General features: G+C 39.3%; 2 protein-coding genes across 3 annotated transcripts in view; both read right to left on the bottom strand.

Annotated features, from left to right (window-relative positions):
• LPCAT2 (lysophosphatidylcholine acyltransferase 2) overlaps nt 1-20435 on the bottom strand; it is a 65796-nt gene that overhangs the window by 9180 nt on the left and 36181 nt on the right. For both annotated transcript variants that reach the window (XM_067718745.1, XM_067718746.1), the window contains one exon: nt 1252-1350. In XM_067718745.1, coding sequence (XP_067574846.1) covers nt 1252-1350 — 99 coding nt within the window. The remainder of the gene's footprint in view (nt 1-1251; nt 1351-20435) is intronic.
• CAPNS2 (calpain small subunit 2) lies at nt 7635-8678 on the bottom strand. Its single transcript, XM_067718641.1, has one exon. The coding sequence runs from the start codon at nt 8565-8567 to the stop codon at nt 7818-7820; it is 750 nt and encodes a 249-aa protein (XP_067574742.1). The 5' UTR covers nt 8568-8678; the 3' UTR covers nt 7635-7817.

Here is a 20435-nt window from a genome sequence, read left to right as displayed (position 1 = left end):
GGGTTGGAATAAGTTAGCTATGTGTATAATTTTAGGTTTTATGATGAATAAGTCTGTAAAAGTTTTCAGCTTGGAAAGAGTTCTGGCCCTTGCCTTGAGACCATCTGCTAAGCATCAACCTCTTACGTTCTTTATAGGCCTAGCAGTTAACTCAGTTGAAACCAATCTGAAATAAAAAGTCAACCTGGGGACTCCTCTGTCAAGGACAGAACACATGGAAATTCGTGAGGCTAACCCAGGTGGCCTCTAAGACGTGAGAAAGGACTCTGGGAGGAAGAGAGTCTTTCTAGATGATAGAGGGGAAAACACTTGTTGAGGACACAGTGGGATATTCTTCTCAGAGAAAATAAGGAAGAAATAAGAGTAGGAAAGAGGCATGGGGAAGGTCCTCAGCTGTTATGGTGGATGAAGCAGAGACTCAAAGAGCTGTATGATAAGATTCCACATACACAGCTTGGTAAGTGAGATCAAGTTTTTGTTTTACTTGAGAGCAGATCATGTAAGATTAAAATATGGAAGGGAACATCCCATTCAAATACTAATTAGATAAAGCACGTTTCATCTCCAAAGAACCAAAACACACTTTGGGAATGTACTCTTCCCTCTCCTTTTTGCATATATAAGTGATAAAATGGAATCTGAGTTCTCATAATTCAAACCTCCATTAAGTTCTGCTAGGGATGGGGGACATGGATTTTATTCATCTGCCCCTCAACCCCCCATACTGCTGTGACAATATATGTGATATACAGGAAAACACATAGGGTGGAAACTTGAGACATTTATGATGGTATTCACCTGACACCACCACAACAAAGTAAACTCCATCGGGAAAAGATCACCTAAAATATCTCTGACATACAGAGTGAGAAAATAAGGATGGATCAGAACTTTCTGCCTGGTGAATTGGGATGACTATAGACAGGTGGTGTTTATTTATAAACCTCACTTTGGGGCTCCAAAATGGGGAGGCTGAAAAGAAATAATTTTTAAACTAATTTATGAAATCACCTGCTCTTCAATTTTAATGCTGTTAACTAGGCTGCTTCCAAAGACTTTCTTTTTGCTTAAATGGATGCTTGTCTTTTCTTTATTCTCGGTAGCGATTGTCTTAATCACATTGCCCTCGTGTACATGTCACAGCAGATCTATAAACACTCGTAATAGATGCACTGATTTTCAGATAATACACTTAGAGTCAACACTTGTTTACGAGACAGACCAAGATGATTTCAGTGGGGCTGACAGTACCTTAAATGCCACCTGGATGATCTCCTCTGTGTTGGCAGGGTTGCACAGGACAGCCAGGCCAATTACATACTCTCGGAAGTCGATACTGCCATCATGGTTCTGTGAAAGGATGGTAGAAATCAGTTAGCAGGGCCACTGGTTGAATGACTATTAATCACAGCCCACAAGGTGAAATTCAGACATGCCACGCAGCTCAGCCTCGTCATGCACTGAGCCAATTTGGAAAAATGTTCGCACTGAGATAGAACAGCTAGTGAGTGGCCCACCTATTCCCAACTCAGAAGGAAGAAAAATATATTACTGTTGAGTGATCAATATAAACATTTTATCACTGAGGCTCATTTAGACTGGCTCTATGGCACTCATTGTGGGTTCTTGAGCTCAGCCTTGATGGGAGCCTCTCTGGGAAGCAGGATGGGGGATTTCATCCTAGGTGGGACTGAAGCCTTCATTCCACCATCGATGGTGGGCCTGCCATGATGGCCAACACCAGTGGGTCACTAAGAGACTCTCTCCATGTAGGAGATAGAAGGGAAAGGAAAGGGGCAAATTGAGGCAATAGTCACAGCTACATTCTTTCTCCTTTCTGTGCTTACTCTGCAATAAAGCAGGAGAAAGTAAGCAAACCCGAGCAACCTCAAGGGCCCCTTAGTGATATCGGGCCCTGGAAGATCCTGCACTTCTAAGCCTTGGAAACTAAACCTAATTCGTATGATGTTTATATCTATACACTGCAGCAGGTATTTCTTGATGGTATTATAAAAGAAGGGGTTGATAATTCTAATCCATGCTGACCGAATACAGAGTTTTTCCTACACATGAACTACTCACCTAGATGGGAACACTGAGAAGATGAAATGGGAAGAAAGGAGAGAAAGCTTAAGGAAGAGAGGAAGAAAGGGAGAGAGAGGCAAGGCAGAGAAGGAGGGAGGATGGAAGGAAGAGAAAGAAGAGAGAGAACAAGAAGGAAAGGGGAAGAGGAGAAAGGAAAAGTGAGATGGAGAGTGGAAGAGAAAGATGGAGGGGGAAAGAGGAGGAGGAGGAGGGAGAAAGGAAGAGGACAATAAACTCAATGATTATAATCCCAGGTGTGGAATCATTTTGGCAGCAAGATCTTCATGTTGTCAGATGAACTATGAACTAGTAACAACAAAGCTAAGTGTGATACTTGATAGGTTAGCAGATGTTTGGCACTGATGAGAGCGTAATCTTTAACTGTGACTGAGTGTCTACATTTCAACCATCAAGAGTTCCTCTAGGGCAGGGATTGCCTTCCTCTGTGCAGTGTATTCCCATTGCCTAGCACACACAGGTAGGTGCTAAAAAACGATGCTACCTTTTCCTCACCTACTCTCACCTACTACTGATACTTTGGGTTCACCTTAAGACACTTAGGCAGTGTTTTTCACTGGGGTTTCACAGATGAGCTTGAAAGGGAAGGCTGTGAAGCCTCTGAAAGGGTATGCCTTTTTTTTTGCTTTTTTGTTTTTGGCTGAGCCACAGGGCATGCGGGATCTTATTTCCCTGACCAGGGATCGAACCCTTGCCCCCTGCAATGGAAGCGTGGAGTCTTAACCCCTGACCAGGGATCGAACCCGTGTCCCGTGCAGTGGAAGCATGGAGTGTTAACCCCTGGACCGCCAGGGAAGTCCCAGCCCTTTTTATATGTACATTTTTCTAGGGAAAAAAAATCTTGTAGCTTTCCTCAGCTTCTCAAAGCAACCAAGACTCACTGTCACCATACTACTTTATCTTGCTGCAGGGTGGGAACTAAAAAGGAATAATTTACCTTCACTTTCTCATCGGAGAAGGTAGAAACAGAGGATTCAAGATTTCCCTAAAGTAACAGGGTTTCTTCCTAGGATTTAAAACTCAGGTCATCCGACTTCCATTTTTGTCTGATTACCAGCCTCTAAGACAGCTGTTTTCTGCCTTTCCTTTAATCGACTTTATTGAGGTATCAATTACAGTCAATAAAAAGCATCCATTTTAAGTGTACAGTTTGATGTTCTTTGAAAAAATGCAGACACCAGGGTAACCACCATCACAATTGATGGCTACGATATTTTCATCACCCCAGAAGTTTCAGAGTTTTAAGGGACATAATTTTCCTTGTGCCACTAACGTTTAATTTTCTTCTGTACTATGGAGGGCTGTTGTTCATTAGGCCTTAGAGGCTGAACAGCTTATGGTACCATGAATATATGCTCAATAAAGGTAAATTTATTCTGCAATTGGTTTTCTCCACTAAGCAACATAGAAGTCTTGAATAGAAGTTCTGAAGTATAATGAACCAGTTTGCAGGGCAGAAATAGAGACACAGATGTAGAGAACAAATGTATGGACACCAAGGGGGGAAAATGGCGGGGAGGTGGGTGGTGGTGGTGTGATGAATTGGGAGATTAGGATTGACATTTATACACTAATATGTATAAAATGGATAACTAATAAGAACCTGCTGTATAAAAAAAATAAAATTCAAAAAAAAAGAAGTTCTGAAGTATAGATATAAGAATGACCTATGAATATATTCAATATCCTGTGATAAACCATAATGGAAAAGAATATGAAAATAAGTATATATATGTATAACTGAATCACTTTGTTGTACAGTGGAAATTAACACAACATTGTAAATCAACCATACTTCAATTAAATAAATTTAAAAAAAAGAATGATCTATGGACACTGAAGATATGGTCATAGGTAATATGATTGGAAATACGCCTTTGATTTATTGTGAGGCATCCAGTTTTTATCTATATTACCGGACCCTATGTATAATACAGGTCAAGCATTATAGCTTATTTTTCAGATGGAGGAAGAGAAATGTAAAAGACCCTTAGTATTACTGCTATTCACGAATAAAGGTAATATTCTGGACCCCTGGTTTTCTTTAACAGTTTTATATGAGTGGCTTTGACCGACAAAAGAATATTAAAGCAGACTCTTGATACTCAATCACATGAGAAACTATATGTAAGTTTTCATCCTAGTAATGTGAAGGAAAAAAGGCAGCATAGAAATTATTCTGAGAGATTTCATTATAGGACTAATAAAATAATACATTTTAAGGTTCCAATTTCAGAATAATAAAATTTAGAACTGGGAGGAATCTTAGAAATCATCCGTTCAACTTCTTCATTTTTACTAATGAAAAATTGAGATGTAAGTTTTACTTGAGGTCACAAAACTCACTATTGCCACAATGACAATTAACATTTACCTAAACATTTACCTGACTCCCAATCATTCAAATTAAAGCAGGCAAGTTGATAAAATATATTCAAAAACAGATAATAAAAAAGTATACAGCAAAATACACTCCTTTAATTTTTCAAATTCAAATCAGTCCCATGGTAAAAAATTATTCCTCAAAGCTGTGGTTCTTTCCTTTAAAAACTAATGGAACTCCTCAGGAAGAGTATTATTATTCAAATTCAATAAATTCTCAGTTATCCAGGAGAGTCAGGGAAGAGGTATTCTGTTTACCTCAATATTCTTATTTAGAGCATATTTCTACCCACCTGCATAATTGTATTATCAATTTTCTAGGGATTAAATTGTTTTAATCTACTTAGCATTAAAAATAGACATTTTAAAAAAAGTAATTCTGAAAGCACTTCAAGATTAATATGTACATTAAGTATCAGTGCCCTGCAGGTGCCTCAGCAAATATTTTTTAAGGCCTGACTATGGGTTAGTTGTGCAATATTACTGATGAAATTTCTGATTGAAGTTGATACATAAATCAACTTTTAAATCACATGCACTATTACTCAAAAAATATTTTAAAAGTGACCTTTAAGACGATATACAAATTTTGAATGTTTTTGGACATTTGCTGTTCTTAGGTACAGAACACACAGTTCTTTTTCCTGCTATTATAGGTTACAGAATTCAGTGTATTAAATCAAGACTAAGGTGTTTTTCAAAATCATATGGGATATTTTGAAATTAAAAAATGTAGCTGTATAATTTCACATTTAAACAAAATCATTATTATTTTCAACTTACTACATTGATTGTATTGCTTTTAGAAATTTGAAAATGAGATGGAGTTATATTAATGAAAGCCCTTCATCTTAGGCTATCAGTAGTCTTCCATGTAGAAAAGGCAACATTTGAAAAAAATTATCAGGTGAATACTCCCTCTTACACTGAAGATGTGTCTTTAAAACACCAACTAAAACAAACAAACAAACAACAAAAAAACCCATTGGATGGAAATTAAGAAATTCAATCACTTGTTAGGCTATTGGTTCTACACAATGCCAAAGGTTTGTTTACTTGGAAAAATCCAGATTTCGGACTAAATTTTCTGGGATCCACTCTAGTGCCTGGGGATATTTGTCAAATTTTACACAAATTCAGAAAAGAACAAGAGAAACTTAGGTAACTTCAGGATGTTTTGCCCTGTGCATGCAGGAAGAGAATCATAAAAGTAGGTAATCCCTTAACTTGAAGAGCAAGAGAAATACTTAATACCACCCCTAGTGTGAGATAATTGTCTTAACTTTCATAAAACATTTAAAATGAAGTGAGGGGAGAAAAGTGGGGCTACGTTTTCTTTTCCCCAACCATCATGTGGAAAGATTAAATTATAAACTTAATATTCTGAGACCTTAAAAGGTATCTTGGCAGATTTCCCCTTTCCTGGCTATATTACTACAGCCATGCCTAACATACTAGTGGCCATATTCTAAAACAGGGATCCTGATATTAATGTGCGGTTGCAGCCTCATTCTAATATAACCACACCTGTTTTAAGTAGCTCCCCAGACCAAGTTTAAATTACAAGTCCCTTGAGGAAAGCGGATGTGATCTCTGGGCTTGGCTCAATTCAGAATTACACGCATGTGGTATTTCATAAATATTATGTGATGGTGATAATGGTGTCCACAGAGGCCAAATGCCAACCTGTCCTATTTTCACTGGGGATTTCTAACAGGCAGCTGAGGGCTGTTAACAGGCCAGTTACATCATTTCAACAGTTACAGCTTTCCTCTAAATGACTCAAAAAGGAAGGATTTATCTTCAAACTCAGGATGATCCTCCAAAGTAGATTGGGAGAGAGGGAATGCATTAAAACCCAGAGAAGAAGGAGGGTAGAAACCAATTAAATAGGCAGATGAACAGAGCACTTGAAAATGCAGCCTCTCTAGCTGAGTCTACTGGCCCGGGATTCCTGGATTCTCTTTGCCCCGTTATCACCACCTGAATCAAAATGAAAAAGCCAAACCAAGGGCCATTCACAAGAAAGGCACAACTACCCCTGCTTTTTGGGTGGCAGTTTCTCCATACTCCTATCTTCTTTTTTTTGGAAGCTGGCAACACTGACTCCTGTGGGGACCTCAGTTTTCAGCTGAGACTAATATGAAAAATACAGTGAAGACAGACTAACCTTAAAGCTGTGGCTGTCAACCTTGGTTGCTCATCAGAATCACCCGGGGAGCTTTAAAAAATACTTATCTCTGAGCTCCACCTCTAAAGATTTGTATTTAACTCATGTGGAGTGGGACTCAGCTCAAGAGCTCTCCCGGTGATTCTAAATTGCAGTCAGGGCTGAGAACCACTGCAATAAAGACTCAGCAACATTTATATATATTTATACATCTCTCTATCGCTTTAGATAGCAAATAACTGGTTATGATTTGTGTACATTTTCTTTGTTTACTTTTTTTCCTGTCTGCAGTTTTCAAACAAATGAAAGAATATTCTTTGCTCTGAGGCAGGGCAAGACGTGACAAGAGCTGGCTAACATCAGCAGGGCGTGCCTGATTTTGAGGTACATGTAAGAGCGATCACTTTGATTCATTAAGGCAACCAGAGACATTTCAACTATAAGTACACTCTTTCATTCCCCAATGCCCTGATTCTCTTTACAATTATATCAAAACAAAACTGTTACATGCTTATTTTGCTAGAGAAAAGGGACTAAAGAATTCTAGATTTTAGATAGTTGTTCCACCATTAAAAAAAATACTACCTTTTATAAAACTGCTTAATTTCACATTTCTGAACCTGTTTCTATACAGTTAAACAGGTTACCAGGAAAACACTTTTTTTTAAAAAAATGTAACAGAAAGACCTGATGTGAATTAACAGAAAAACAGGTTTTGAATTTCCTGCCTCCTCACCTTTTTTAAAGGAGAAAAATATATCTCCTGAGAGCTTTCTTGATTTATTCCAGGATTTTTTTCAAAATTTCATTCTTAACAATAACAACAACAGCTTTCCTGCTCTTTGGAATTCATTCACCAAATAAGAAATGATCTATTAAAATCTACTCCATTACAGCCTGCCTTGCATTCCCATCACATATATAAAAGTCCATATTAATCCTGCGTCTCAAAAAGCCGACATACAAACCACTCAGAACATTTTTCATGAAAAATCTGTTTAATTAAGCAGTAAAGGGCAGCACAAGTTCAGAAATAGGTCAGGTTATGAAAGAACTCGGCAGGAAATGACAGCTTTGGATGGGGTAACCGCAACCGTGCAGAGAGCATGGCTAAGCTTCCAGCACTCCTGTCCCCCAGGGTAGTCCCGACTTAGTGCCCACTTTAGGAATACATGGTCAGCTGCAGCCATTCTTGGATAGACACCTGAATCAGGCCATCCGCATCTCTATCCAGGGATTTGAAGGCACGAAACATGGCATCCAGGCGAACCAGGCAGCTGATGAAGTTGTTAAAATCCATACTTCCATCCTCATTGGCATATCGGCGGACAATCATTTGGTAAAGTTGTTCCTTTAGCTGGAAGCCTGCTGCCTGCAGAGCCCCCCGCAGCTGAGAACTTCCCAGAGACCCAGAATGGTCCCTGTCATATTGCTTATAAACACGCTGCCATTTCTTGATGTTGCTCCAGAGATACTTAAATTCTTTGAAGCCCAGCTTTCCAGTTGTGTCACTGTCCATGATGGACACGATGCTCCGGCAGGTGTCAAGACTAAAGCCGTCAGACTTCAGATCCTTGTGCTTAGACAGGACTTTGTTGAGAATATTCATTAGGTGAGTGGCATCCACTTCCATGTCTGGTCCAGCCAGCTGTGCAAATTGTTGCCGAAACCTCCTAACTTCCTCACTTTCATTGGCCTCCACGTTGGTGAAATGCTGCTCAGTGGGTGGTGGTTCCGGGGTATACTGAGCAGCTGCAGTCTCGCTGATAAAATTCACAATTCCTCCAAGTATCCCTCCAATATTTCCTGCTCCTCTACTTTTCTGACTGCCTCCTCCAAGAAGGTCTCCAAGAGCTTGTCCAAGACCTTGACCTTGATCTCCTCCTTCCAATAGAGACTTTACAAGAAACATGCTTTTGGTTTACCGAAAGGGTAAAGGGTAAAGGCTGCTGAAATCTTGGAGGTGGTATGAGAGAGATGAAATGGAGTCTAAGTAGTTTACATGTGGAAGAACTGGCTTTTCTGTACTTGCTTGCACTGTACAACACCCTGGGTGCACCTCCTACCCTAGTTGCCTGAATTCCACTAGGTCCTAGCACCTGCCATTTTTCAGAGGGCGTCAATAAAATACTCCTAAGTTATAGTATGTCTGACAAATTAGAAGAAATCATATTTTTAAGTGTAATATATTAAACTATACATTTCTATATGCTGTTAACTATTTTTAGTTCTCTTTCTCAGCACCTGAAAGATGATGTGGAGTTTCCTAACAGGAGAAGGTAAATGACTCAAGGTTATCAAGAATTTCTTTTCTAAGGAATATTTATTGTTAGGGTACAACTGAAGAATTCTGGGACACTGGAAAAATATTTACCTAATTCTCTTCCTTTAGCAAAGATCTGAAGCATCCAATGTTCTTAAGAAAAACTTGGAAGGGGGATTTTTAAAATGCAGGGTCCCCAGGTCCCATCCTCAGAGATTCTGGTTCTGTATAGTTTGCTGTGGGGCTCATGATTTACGTTTTTGGAATCTTTTGGAAGTGTAACATTCACATAGAAAACTGTACAAATCACAAATATATAGCTCAAAGAATTTCATATATATATATATATATATATATATACCCATGTCATACACCCCGATCAAGAAATAGAACATCATCAGGACTTCCAAAGCCTCTTCATGCCTCTTTCCAGTTATTCTCCTCTCCCAAGGGTAACTAACCATTGTCCTGACATCTAACACCACAGATTCATTTTTGTACCTTAAATAAATGGAATCATATAGCATATACTTTTTTGTATCTTGTTTTTAAATTTTTAATTAAAAAATTTTAAAATTGTGGTTAAATACATGTAATGTGCAATTTACCATTTTAACCATCTTTTAAAAAATATTTATTTATTTATTTGGTTGCACTGAGTCTTAGTTGTGGCAGGTGGCTCCCTAGTTAGTTGCAGCAGGCGGCTCCCTAGTTGGGCTCCTTAGTTGTGGCACATGGGCTCCTTAGTTGTGGCACATGGGCTCAACACTTGAGTTGCAGCTCGTGGCCTCCTTAGTTGTGGCAGGTGAACTCTTAGTTGCGGCATGCATGTGGGATCTAGTTCCCTGACCAGAGATCGAACCCGGGCCCCCTACACAGGGAGCGCAGAGTCTTAACCACTGTGCCACCAGGGAAGTCCCCCATTTTATAATAGTTTTAGCTCTTATGCTTAGGTCTTTGACCCATTTTGAGTTAATTTTTATATATGGCATAAGGTAAGAGTCCACTTCATTCTTCTGCATGTGGTTATCCAGTTTTCTCAGCACCATTTGTTGAAAAGACTGTTCTTTCCCCATTGAATGGTCTTGGCACCCTTATCGAAAATCATTTGTATGCACACACACAGGTTTATTTCTGGGCTCTCTATTCTATACCATTGGTTCATATGTCTGTATTTATGCCAGTACCACACTATTTGGATTACTGTAGCTTTGTAGTAAGTTTTGAAATCAGGAAGTGTAAGACTTCCAACTTTGTTCTTGTGCAAGACTATTTTGTCTATTCAGCATCCTTTGAGATTCCATATGAATTTTAGGATGGATTTTCTGACTTCTGTAAAAAAAATTTTTGTCGGGATTTTGATAGGGATTGCACGGACTCTGTAGACCACTTTGGGTAGTATTGACTTCTTAACAATATTAAGAATTCCAATCCATGAACACAGGATGTCTTTCCATTTATTTGCGTCTTTTTAAATTTCTTTGAACAACGCTTTGTAGTTTCCAGTGTACAAGTCTTCTACCTCCTTGGTTGTTTATTCCTATTTTATTCTTTTTAATGCTGCTGTAAATAGAGTCACTTTCTTAATTTCTTTTTCATATTGTTTATTGTTAGTGTATAGAAAAACAACTAAGTTTTTTTTAAAAAAATAAATTTATTTATTTTTGGCTGCATTGGGTCTTCGGTGCGGTGCACAGGCTTCTCACTGCAGTGGCTTCTCTTGTTGCGGAGCGTGGGCTCTAAGCACGTGGGCTTCAGTACTTGTGGCATGTGGGCTCTAGAGTGCAGGGTCAGTAATTGCATTGCACGGGCTTAGTTGCTCCATAGCATGTGGGATCTTCTCAGACCAGTGATCGAACCTGTATCCCCTGCATTGGTAGGCAGATTCTTTTATTTATTTATTTATTTATGGCTGCATTGGGTCTTTGATGCTGCACGTGTGTTTCCTCTAGTTGTGGTGATCAGGGGCTACTCTTTGTCACGGTGCACGGGTTTCTCATTGTGGTGGCTTCTCTTGTTGTGGAGCATGGGCTCTAGGCTCGTGGGCTTCAGTAGTTGTGGCATGCAGGCTTCAGTAGTTGTGGCTTGCGGACTCTACAGCATAGGCTCAGTAGTTGTGGCGCATGGACTTAGTTGCTCTGCGGCATGTGGGATCTTCCCAGACCAGGGATCAAACCCGTGTCCCCTGCATTGGCAGGCGGATTCTTAACCACTGAGCCACCAGGGAAGTCCCCACAACTAAGTTTTGTGTGTGGATTTGTATTCTGCAACTCTGCTGAATTAGTTTATTAGTTCTAACAATTGTGTGTGTGTGTGTGTGTTGTCTGCAGGATTCTTTTACATATAAGATCATGTATTCTGTGAGCAGGGATAATTTTTCTTCTTCCTTTCCAGCTCATATTCCTTTCATTTCTTTTCTTGCCTAACTGTTTTGGCTAGGGCTTCCAGTACTATGCTGAATAGGAGTAGTGAAAGCAGGCATCCTTCTGTGTTCCTAATCTTAGAGGAAAGGTTTTCAGGCTCAAACCATTGAGTATGCTGCTGGCTGTGGGCTTTTCATATATGGTTTTTATTATGCTGAGGTACTTTTCTTCTATTCCTAGTTTGTTAAGTGTTTTTATCTGAAAGGGTGTTGAATTTTGTCAAATGCTTTTTCTGGATCGATTGAGGTAACTGTTTTTTCCCCTTTCATTCTGTTAATGTGGTTTATTACATTGATTGATTTTCATATGTTGAACCACGCTTGCGTTCAAGGAATAAATCCCACTTAGTCATGACGTAAAATCCTCTTTATGTGCTGTTGAATTCTGTTTGCTAGTATTTTGTTCAGAATTGTTGCATCAATATTCATATGGGGGACTTCCCTGGTGGTGCAGTAGTTAAGAATCTGCCTTCCAGTGCAAGGGAGATGGGTTCGATCCCTGGTCAGGGAACTAGATCCCACATGCATGCCACAACTAAGGAGCCCATGAGCCACAACTAAGGAGCACATGTGCTGCAATTAAGTAGCACACGTGCTGCAACTAAAGGAGCTGGCGAGCCGCAAGTAAGGAGCCCGCCTGCTGCAACTAAGACCAAAATAAATAAATAAATAAAAAATTCATATAGGACATTGGTCTGTAGTTTTCTTTTCATGTACCGTTGACACTTGAACAATATGGGTTTGAACTATGTGCCTTCATTTCTACTAGGATTTTATTCAATAAATACATACTACAGTACTACACTTGAGCTTGGTTGAATCTGTGGATGCAGAATCATGGATACATAGGGCCGACTATAAAGTTATATGGAGATTTTTGACTGCACGGGCTTTGGTTCCCCTAACCCCTGTGTTGTTCAAGGGTCAACTGTACTATCTTTTTCTGACCTTGGTATCAGGATAATGTTGGCCTCATAGAATGAGTTGGGAAGTATTCCGTCCTCTTCAATTTTTGGGAAGAGTTTGAGAAGGATTAGTGTTAACTCTTCTTTAAACATTTGGTAGAATTCACTAGTGAAGCCATCTGGTCCTGGGATTTTCTTTGTTGGGAGTTTTAAAAAAAATTCCTCATTCAATCTCCTTACTAGTTAGGTCTGTTCATATTTTCCGTTTCTTCATGATTCAGTCCTGGTAGGTTGTACATTTCTAGGAATTTGTCCATTACATCTAGGGTAACCAATTTGTTGGCATACAGTTGCTCATAGTACTGTTTTATAATACTTTTTATTTCTGTAAATTTGGTAGTACTGTCCTCTCTTTTCTGATTTTGTGTGTCTGGATTCTCTTTGCTCAAAATTACATTTGTGAGATTTTATATTTTTAATAAGTATCTTCCGAAGTCAGTCTATGACAGACAGTCCCAGATAATACTTTGAGAAACCTCACCCTTGATACTAGGTAGAGTCAGGATATAAGCCCTTCAGCAGTCTTTGGAAGTTCTATTGGTAAACTCAGGGAAAAGTGGCCAGGACATAACTAAGTCCTTATATCACTCAGCATTTTGGACCTTAATTTCAATCTGCAAACTGATGATAATAGTATCTCCCCTGCCTACTTCATAATGATTCAATTTCTTTTATTATGTTTCAGGACTTGGACTCAATGTTTAGGAGAGAACGATGAAAACATCATGATTGCTGTCCTCAAGGATCAAAGAGACCCACAGAAAACTAGGTGTTGTAACTATAATCTGAGGTCTATTTTCACATTTCTACTATTAATACTAAACTATTACATTTGTATATAATATTCTTTGGTATATCGATTTTATAGAATTTCCATGAAAGACATAAAAGCATTTGAAATAAGGAAAGGAAAACTCAGAGAAGTTAAGCTACTTATAAAAGGTCACACAGCTAATATATTGTATAGGATTATCAAACCAATATGGGTGCCCAAAAGGGGAACAATAAGTTCTGCTGAGGAAAGGAAAGGAGAACATTTACCTACAGAAGAGGTAATGTGTAGGCCTGACCACAGGCTAAGTCAGAGTTCTCCAAAAAGACAAGATATATATATATATAAAGGGGTGGTGTAGTGAAAAGATAGAGGAAGTAAAGCATGTGTGGTATTCAAGAGATAATGAGTAGTCCAGTGTGATGAGAGTTTACTGCTGAGAATGATGGGAGATAAAGGCAACTCAATAGAATAGAAAGAAATTGGAAAGGACTCTGAACTGCCATGTGACAAAATCTATCTCACAGGTTACTCTGGAAACTACTAAGGCTCAAATATGAAGTCAAAAGGAGATTAAACGTAAAATTACTTTATAAACTGTACAATTCTAGAATTAAATAATGATTATTCTAGCTATTATTAGGGAGAGAATAGTAGCTGGGAGACACTGCTCTGTGTAGGACATGAGAGCAATGTCTCCTGCCACACTTAGTGGTTTATAGAAAACTCTCCATCAACTGGTTTTATGGCACAATGACTCCAATAACTGGTCTCATGGGCACCGTGAAATGGTCTCTGTAAACACCAAAGGCCAAATGTCTGCCTTTACCACACTGAAGAAGCACCACAAAAGGACTTTCTTCCCTTTAGGGGATCACAAGGGGCCATCTGGCCTCAGACAGATTTAAATCCATTCATATAAGCTTCTGAGGAAATTACATGGGCTTTGTTTTTATAATATTGCAAATTAACTTGACAGCATCCATTGTCATATAAAATGTGCCTCCTTATGACCATCTGAAGTGTTTTTCGCTGAAGTTTAAATCCAATTCCTCTCATTTATTTTCTGCTAAGATGGAAAGCATTTGGCTAACAGTTTCTCATAAGCCATCATAGAATAAAAGACTGTTATTAGATTAACAAGCCTTTTCTTCTCTGGACTATTTAATCCCCTAAGGCTATTTATTAGAACATTAATAGGAACTTTGGTTGCTGTCTGGGGGAACTCTACTGTGCAGCTCTGGAGAAAAAGAGTAGGGGAAGAGGCCATATTCAATGGAAAATTTAACCTCAATTTGAGGGGGAAGAGTTATTGAACTTAAAAAGTTAACAGTGACACACGAATGCTACTAGCAACACTATTCATAATAGTTCCAAAGTAGAAACAACCTAAATATCGACTAACAGGTGAATGAATAAACAAAATGTGATAAACTCATATAATGGAGTACTATTTGGCAATAAAAAGGGATGAATTACTGATACAGGCAACAACATGGATGGACCTCAAAAACTTACAATAAGTGATAAAAGCCAGACATGATACTGTATATTATAAGATTCCATTATATGAAATGTCCAGAAAAGGCAAATCTATACAAGTCTCTATTCTAGTCTTTATTCTAGACCAGGTCTAGAACAACACAGGAGGACTTACTATAGTGGTTGCCTAGGGTTGGGAGATAGGTAGGTGACAGGAATTAACAGTTAATGACACAAGGAATCATAATGGGGTGATGGAAAAACTCTAAAACTGATTTATGGTGCTGGTTGCACAACTTGGTAAATTTACTAAAAAAATCATTGAACTGTATGCTTGAAATGGCTGAATGCTATGATATGTAAAATATGCCTCAAGAAAGTTATTTTTAAAAAGTCCAGAGATGGTTTGTAGTAAAAAGAATACTGAACTAGGAGTTCCCAGTGCTGCAACTAACCAGCTCTGTAGCCTTGAGCATACAACTTCCTCTTTTGGGCTGGAAGCTTCCTGAGAAATGAGGAAGATGGGCAATTTGACACTAAACATCCTTTCAGCTCTAGAATGCTGTGAGTCTAGATCTTCACGTGCCATGAAGTGGTGACTGCAGCTTCGTTCTTACCTTGCATTCAGTTTCCTTCTCATGCCCAAGTATTTTTATGTTATATATGACTGTAATTTAATCTTTTTCTTGGGTCTGGTTCTACAACTTTTAAAGACATACTTACATACCCTTATCCTCACTTTGACGTATTGTCTGGTTTTCAAAAGTATTCCGGTAACCTATCAAATATGTTGCTCCTCCAGACAGAACTCCAAGGTGGGGGGACTGAAGCAGGTCTCGAATAGCACAGGACACACAGCTCCCACTGTCAGTGAGGGCTCTCTGTCAAGTGGGGCTTTCACCTAACTGCAACATGATCTGGACCAGACCTTCCTAATTTATTGATGAGAATGTCATGTTGGATGAAATCAAAAACCTTTCTAGAGTCCATATAGATAATATCTATTTCTTCTTCTCTATCATCTTGGACTGTCACTCTGTCATAGGAGGAAATTAAATTGGTCTGACACAATTTGCTCCTTATAAAGCCCTGTTCTTTACCTCTTTATGCTCTTGGAGGAGGCCACTGCTCACTTGTTCCAATAAAAAATCGAGGTTTAATCAATGCCCTCTCCTTTCTGTTTCCTCTAAGTGTCTCCTAGGTAGACTTGCATTGAGAAGCCAAAATGAAAGCGTACAATTCTCATGCTTAAAAGGATATTTCTAGTGTAAGAACACTCAGGGAGGGAAAATATTATGCTGGACTGCATGGGGGAGTTAAGTCACCATGAGAATTGAAGAAGGAAATGGTCAGACAGATAGGCCATCAAACTTGCAGGATGACTGGTACAACTGGATAGGAATGTTCATCTAGCCCACTCAGAAAGTTATAGCTTTCTTCTGTTAATTATATCATATGAGCTTTAGATTTCATATAACAAATCCTGATTAATTGAGATTGGAATCAAGATGAGTTCTTTTCACGTGAGCTATGAAATACTAAAGTACACATCAAACCCGAACTGGAAATTTAAAGGATAGAAGAAAGGGGAAGAGGGGGGTGGAGGAGGGATAAATTAGGAGCTTGGGATTAACAGATACACACTACTAGATATAAAGTAGATAAACAACGAGGTCCTAGTGTGTAGCACAGGGAAAAATATTCAATATCTTGTAATAACCTATAATGGAAAATAATCTGAAAAAGAATATATAAATATAACTGAATCACTTTGCTGTACACCAGAAACTGACACAACATTGTAAATCAGCTATACTTCAATTTAAAAAATAGGATAGAAGACTTCACTGTTGCAACTATTCACCTCTGGCACTGTATTATGAAAGCAGCCATAGACAGTACATAAACAAATGGGCATGGTTGGTGTCCCAATAAAGCTTTATTTACAAAACAGGCATCAGACTGGATCTGGTCTATCAGCTGTAGTTTGCTGACTGTCACCTGCTATATTTCCTAAACTGATGAAAATAAAGCATGCTGGTAAAATTTAAGGACTGATCGAAGGATTGCAGTCAAGGCTTATAGCCACCGTCGTTCCACGTCTGATTTAAAGGGGGTCATTCTGAATCTTTATTCTCACCAAATCTGTCTACTTCTTATTGACATCCTCCCCATTTCTAACTAGTGGTATATCATTCATCTTCACAGATGAGAGAGACTGATTTCTAATCACTCAGCTATAGTCTGGCATGAGCTCACTCTCTTTTTACCAAAACCATTATGCACACAACAGACCACAGACTAAGAAAATTTAGATAGTTGGTTACTATTTCCATTCTCTAAAAAATGTGAAAACTGTCCTGATTTTTCCCATTTCGGCCTTCTAACGGGTACTTGGTTCTTCTGGCATTACTATGTCCTTTGTTTAAATATTAGAACAGGGAAGTGTGTGTATACTTTAGCACTTTGACAATCCATCATTTTTGGCTATTCTGGAGATCTTTTATTACTCTTTTGCATTGTGTGGAATGAATGCGTTTCTTTATCTGAGTTCTTCCTGTCTGCCCTGTTCTTGGCATTAGTTCAAGTGTTAAACCATGAGCAAATAATGAGCATATAATAACAAGCATCCTTGCTTGCCCTTCCCTGTTAGAGAAGGTAGGGTGCTGTATTATGCAGATTTTCAAGCTGAGAGTTAGGACAGGGCATTTATGTGGCTTAAGTGACTGAAAATAAACAGAGAAATCTTTCTGAGTGGGGTGGATTAACTTTTCTATTCAGTTGTACAAATTATACTGAAAGTTTAGGACCAAATGTCCCACAAAGTCAAAAACATTTACAATCCTGCTCTTTGCTGAAAAAAGCCTGCTGATCCCTGAAATATAGCTTCGCCACCAGCGAATATACATACCGTTATGGTGATGTGTGCCAGATGGAACATGACCCTGAATGTATCATGAGATGTGCAGATGAGATGACTTGCCACTAGTAAGAGGTAAGAGGTAGATAACATGGTATACTGTCAAACTAGCAACAAAGATGATATGTGTGCTGCAATATTTGAGGACTTTGTCTCATAGGTATGTAAGATACTGCTGGCAGGGCAGCACATGGCTCTGCTCAATAACACAGCGTTGAAGAATGAATGAAATAAGGTGATGCTGTGTAGATATTCTTATAACTGTACAAATGTGTTATAATTATTTCTGACTTAGCCAGTGTTGTTTCTCAGTCCCATTAAGTGTATTTAAATGCCTTCAAGAGGGTTGGCAAAAAAATCTAGTCTTGAAAACTGAATTATGAATATAAAAAATGTTGAGAAGCCACTGTTTTAAACTACTGTCTCAGCTCTCAACTGTCTCTAACTCATGTGGACTTTTGACTAATCCCTATCAGCCTCTGATTCAGAGAGTTCGGTGTACATTTGGGAAAATAAAGAAGCTGAATGAAACCTAAAGATGAAAAGGGTCTTCTTTCCCTTTTTTTCAGAGATGAGACCTCTCCACAAAAAACTACCCTAATCCAATGAGCCATGCTATGCTTTGGATCATGAATGCCACATTTCTGTTGGACCTTGAAATCATCTGCCATCGCATATCTGACAATCTAAAAGAACACATCAGATTGTCAGAAGAAACTGAATGGACAGCACATTTTCTTTTTTTTAGGACAGACTGAGATGAAAACCATTATGAAGTTTTTGCAGACTTGCCAGGAATGTATGTGGGAAGAAGGAGTAAGGGGACATGGAGAGATATACAGATCTCTCCCCTTCCCCAAAATACCAACCACAATTGCACCAGACCTGGGGAGAGATTGAGAGAAGAAAAGAAGGAAGGGGAAAAGGAGAATAAAGTGGGAAAGGCACATGGGAGGAGCCCTCTGCCCTGCAAAAATTTATAGCTACTGAAATGAAAGAGCAAGAGGAACATCCCACCCTCTCTTTCCCACCCTTCTTCCTCCCCCACCCCTCATAAGTATTGAGTTTAGCAAGATAAGCTACTCAGAGAGAAATAAACTATGACGTTACTGAACTTCTTTGTCTTTTCCGTGGAACATTTCCCAGCTAAATCCCTCCAAGAGAGCATGGAAGTGGGGATGTGCACAGGGTGTGGCAACGATTACATAATTCAGCTTCTCAAAACAAAGCAAATCTTCACAGGCACAGACATGCAGGTATGTTAAAAACAAAAAAAAAGGAAAGCGAGAAAGACAGAGAGACAAAGAGAAGAGAAAAGGAAGAGGTAAAGAAAGGTCAAATGCATTAGTTGTTAATTCTCCAGATTATTTTCTCTACCTTCCAGTATGTTGGAGATCAAAAGTGTTTTAAAGACCAACTCATGGTCTATATCTAAAGCTAAGTCTATACACTATACAAAGAAGTGAAGAAAACTTAACAGTTACAATTGATACGTGAGCTGATTGAAGCAGTCCATGCAGAAGTGTGATTGACCACACTGGCCACAAAGGCTCACCAGTCTCCAAACTGCTTGGAGCTAATTGTATTCTTTCGTTCAGAGTGAGTCAATCTGGCTAACTAGGGCTTATTGTAATCCTTGGTTTACACTCTCTTCCCCACTCCCAAATCTTACCACATATCCCAGTGCTATAGAAACAATGGGGCCACTGGCAGGTATCATCAGTCATCAAAAGACAGAACTGGTGTCAAAGCAATCCTGTTATTGCTGTTATGACAGTTTGACACCTGAAAGACAGGGCAACTTCTATGGAGACTATTTTTTTTTTTGCGGTACACGGGCCTCTCACTGCTGTGGCCTCTCCCGTTGCGGAGCACAGGCTCCGGACGTGCAGGCTCAGCGGCCATGGCTCACGGGCCCAGCTGCTCCATGGCATGTGGGATCCTCTCGGACCGGGGCACGAACCCGCGTCGCCTGCATCGGCAGGTGGACTCTCAACCACTGCGCCACCAGGGAAGCCCTCTATGGAGACTATTTTTAATCTTGATTAAAAATCCTGATGAGCATAAAGTCTATGATGTGCTTTGAACTTCCCTCTTGGTCCCTGTTTCATGTCACTTCCCATTTCCCCATCTCCTGTTCTTATTTGTATGTCCCTGCCATATTCCTTCCTGTCACCAAGTTCATATTTATAGAAACTTTATTTAAAATTGCTTGCATGGTTTCCAGAGCCATATTGAAAAATGCTATACAAATCTCACAGAAATACTAGTAACAGTACAAGTGAAAAGTGCCTGTATTTTCCCAACTTGCACTGTTACATACCATAATTTACATCTCCTTTTCCCTAAATCTTCATTACACTTTAAAGTAGCACTATTGCAGTGACACATTACCATTTCACGGACAAGGAAAAAATATTTGTATGCTGCAACAAGCACAGAAGAGAGGCTTGTGCACTCCATACGGAAGAAGGTTGCTTACCTGTATCATGTTAAAGAATAGTTCATCTAAGGGACATCCCTGGTGGCGCAGTGGTTAAGAATCCACCTGCCAACGCAGGGGACACAGGTTTGAGCCCTGGTCCGGGAAGATCCCACATGCCGCGGAGCAACTAAGCCCGCGAGCCACAACTACAGAGCCCACGTGCCACAACTACTGAAGCCCGCACACCCAGAGCCCGTGCTCCACAACAAAGAGAAGCCACCACAATGAGAAGCCTGCGCACCGCAACGAAGACTAGCCCCCGCTCGTCGCAACTAGAGAAAGCCCGGGCCCAGCAGCGAAGACCCAACGCAGCCAAAATTAAAATAAATTAAAAAAAAAAAGTTCATCTAAGAGAATAAGTCACAGAATAAGTCATTAGGAATGTTAGTGACCTCTGGGTAAGAAGAAAAAGAAAAGCTCTGTCCTGGTTTCTGTCAGCAGGCTATAATTTCTTTGCAAAGTATCTTTTCC

Source organism: Pseudorca crassidens, chromosome 20, assembly GCF_039906515.1.
Source record: "Pseudorca crassidens isolate mPseCra1 chromosome 20, mPseCra1.hap1, whole genome shotgun sequence".
NCBI classification, from domain to species: Eukaryota; Metazoa; Chordata; class Mammalia; order Artiodactyla; family Delphinidae; genus Pseudorca; species Pseudorca crassidens.
Note: the sequence above shows the minus strand (reverse complement) of the source record. Positions and strands in the feature narration are given on the sequence as shown.

Excerpts from the sequence above, each read along its gene's own strand:
- CAPNS2 (XM_067718641.1), bottom strand. The coding sequence starts at position 8,567 with ATGTTTCTTGTAAAGTCTCTATTGGAAGGAGGAGATCAAGGTCAAGGT.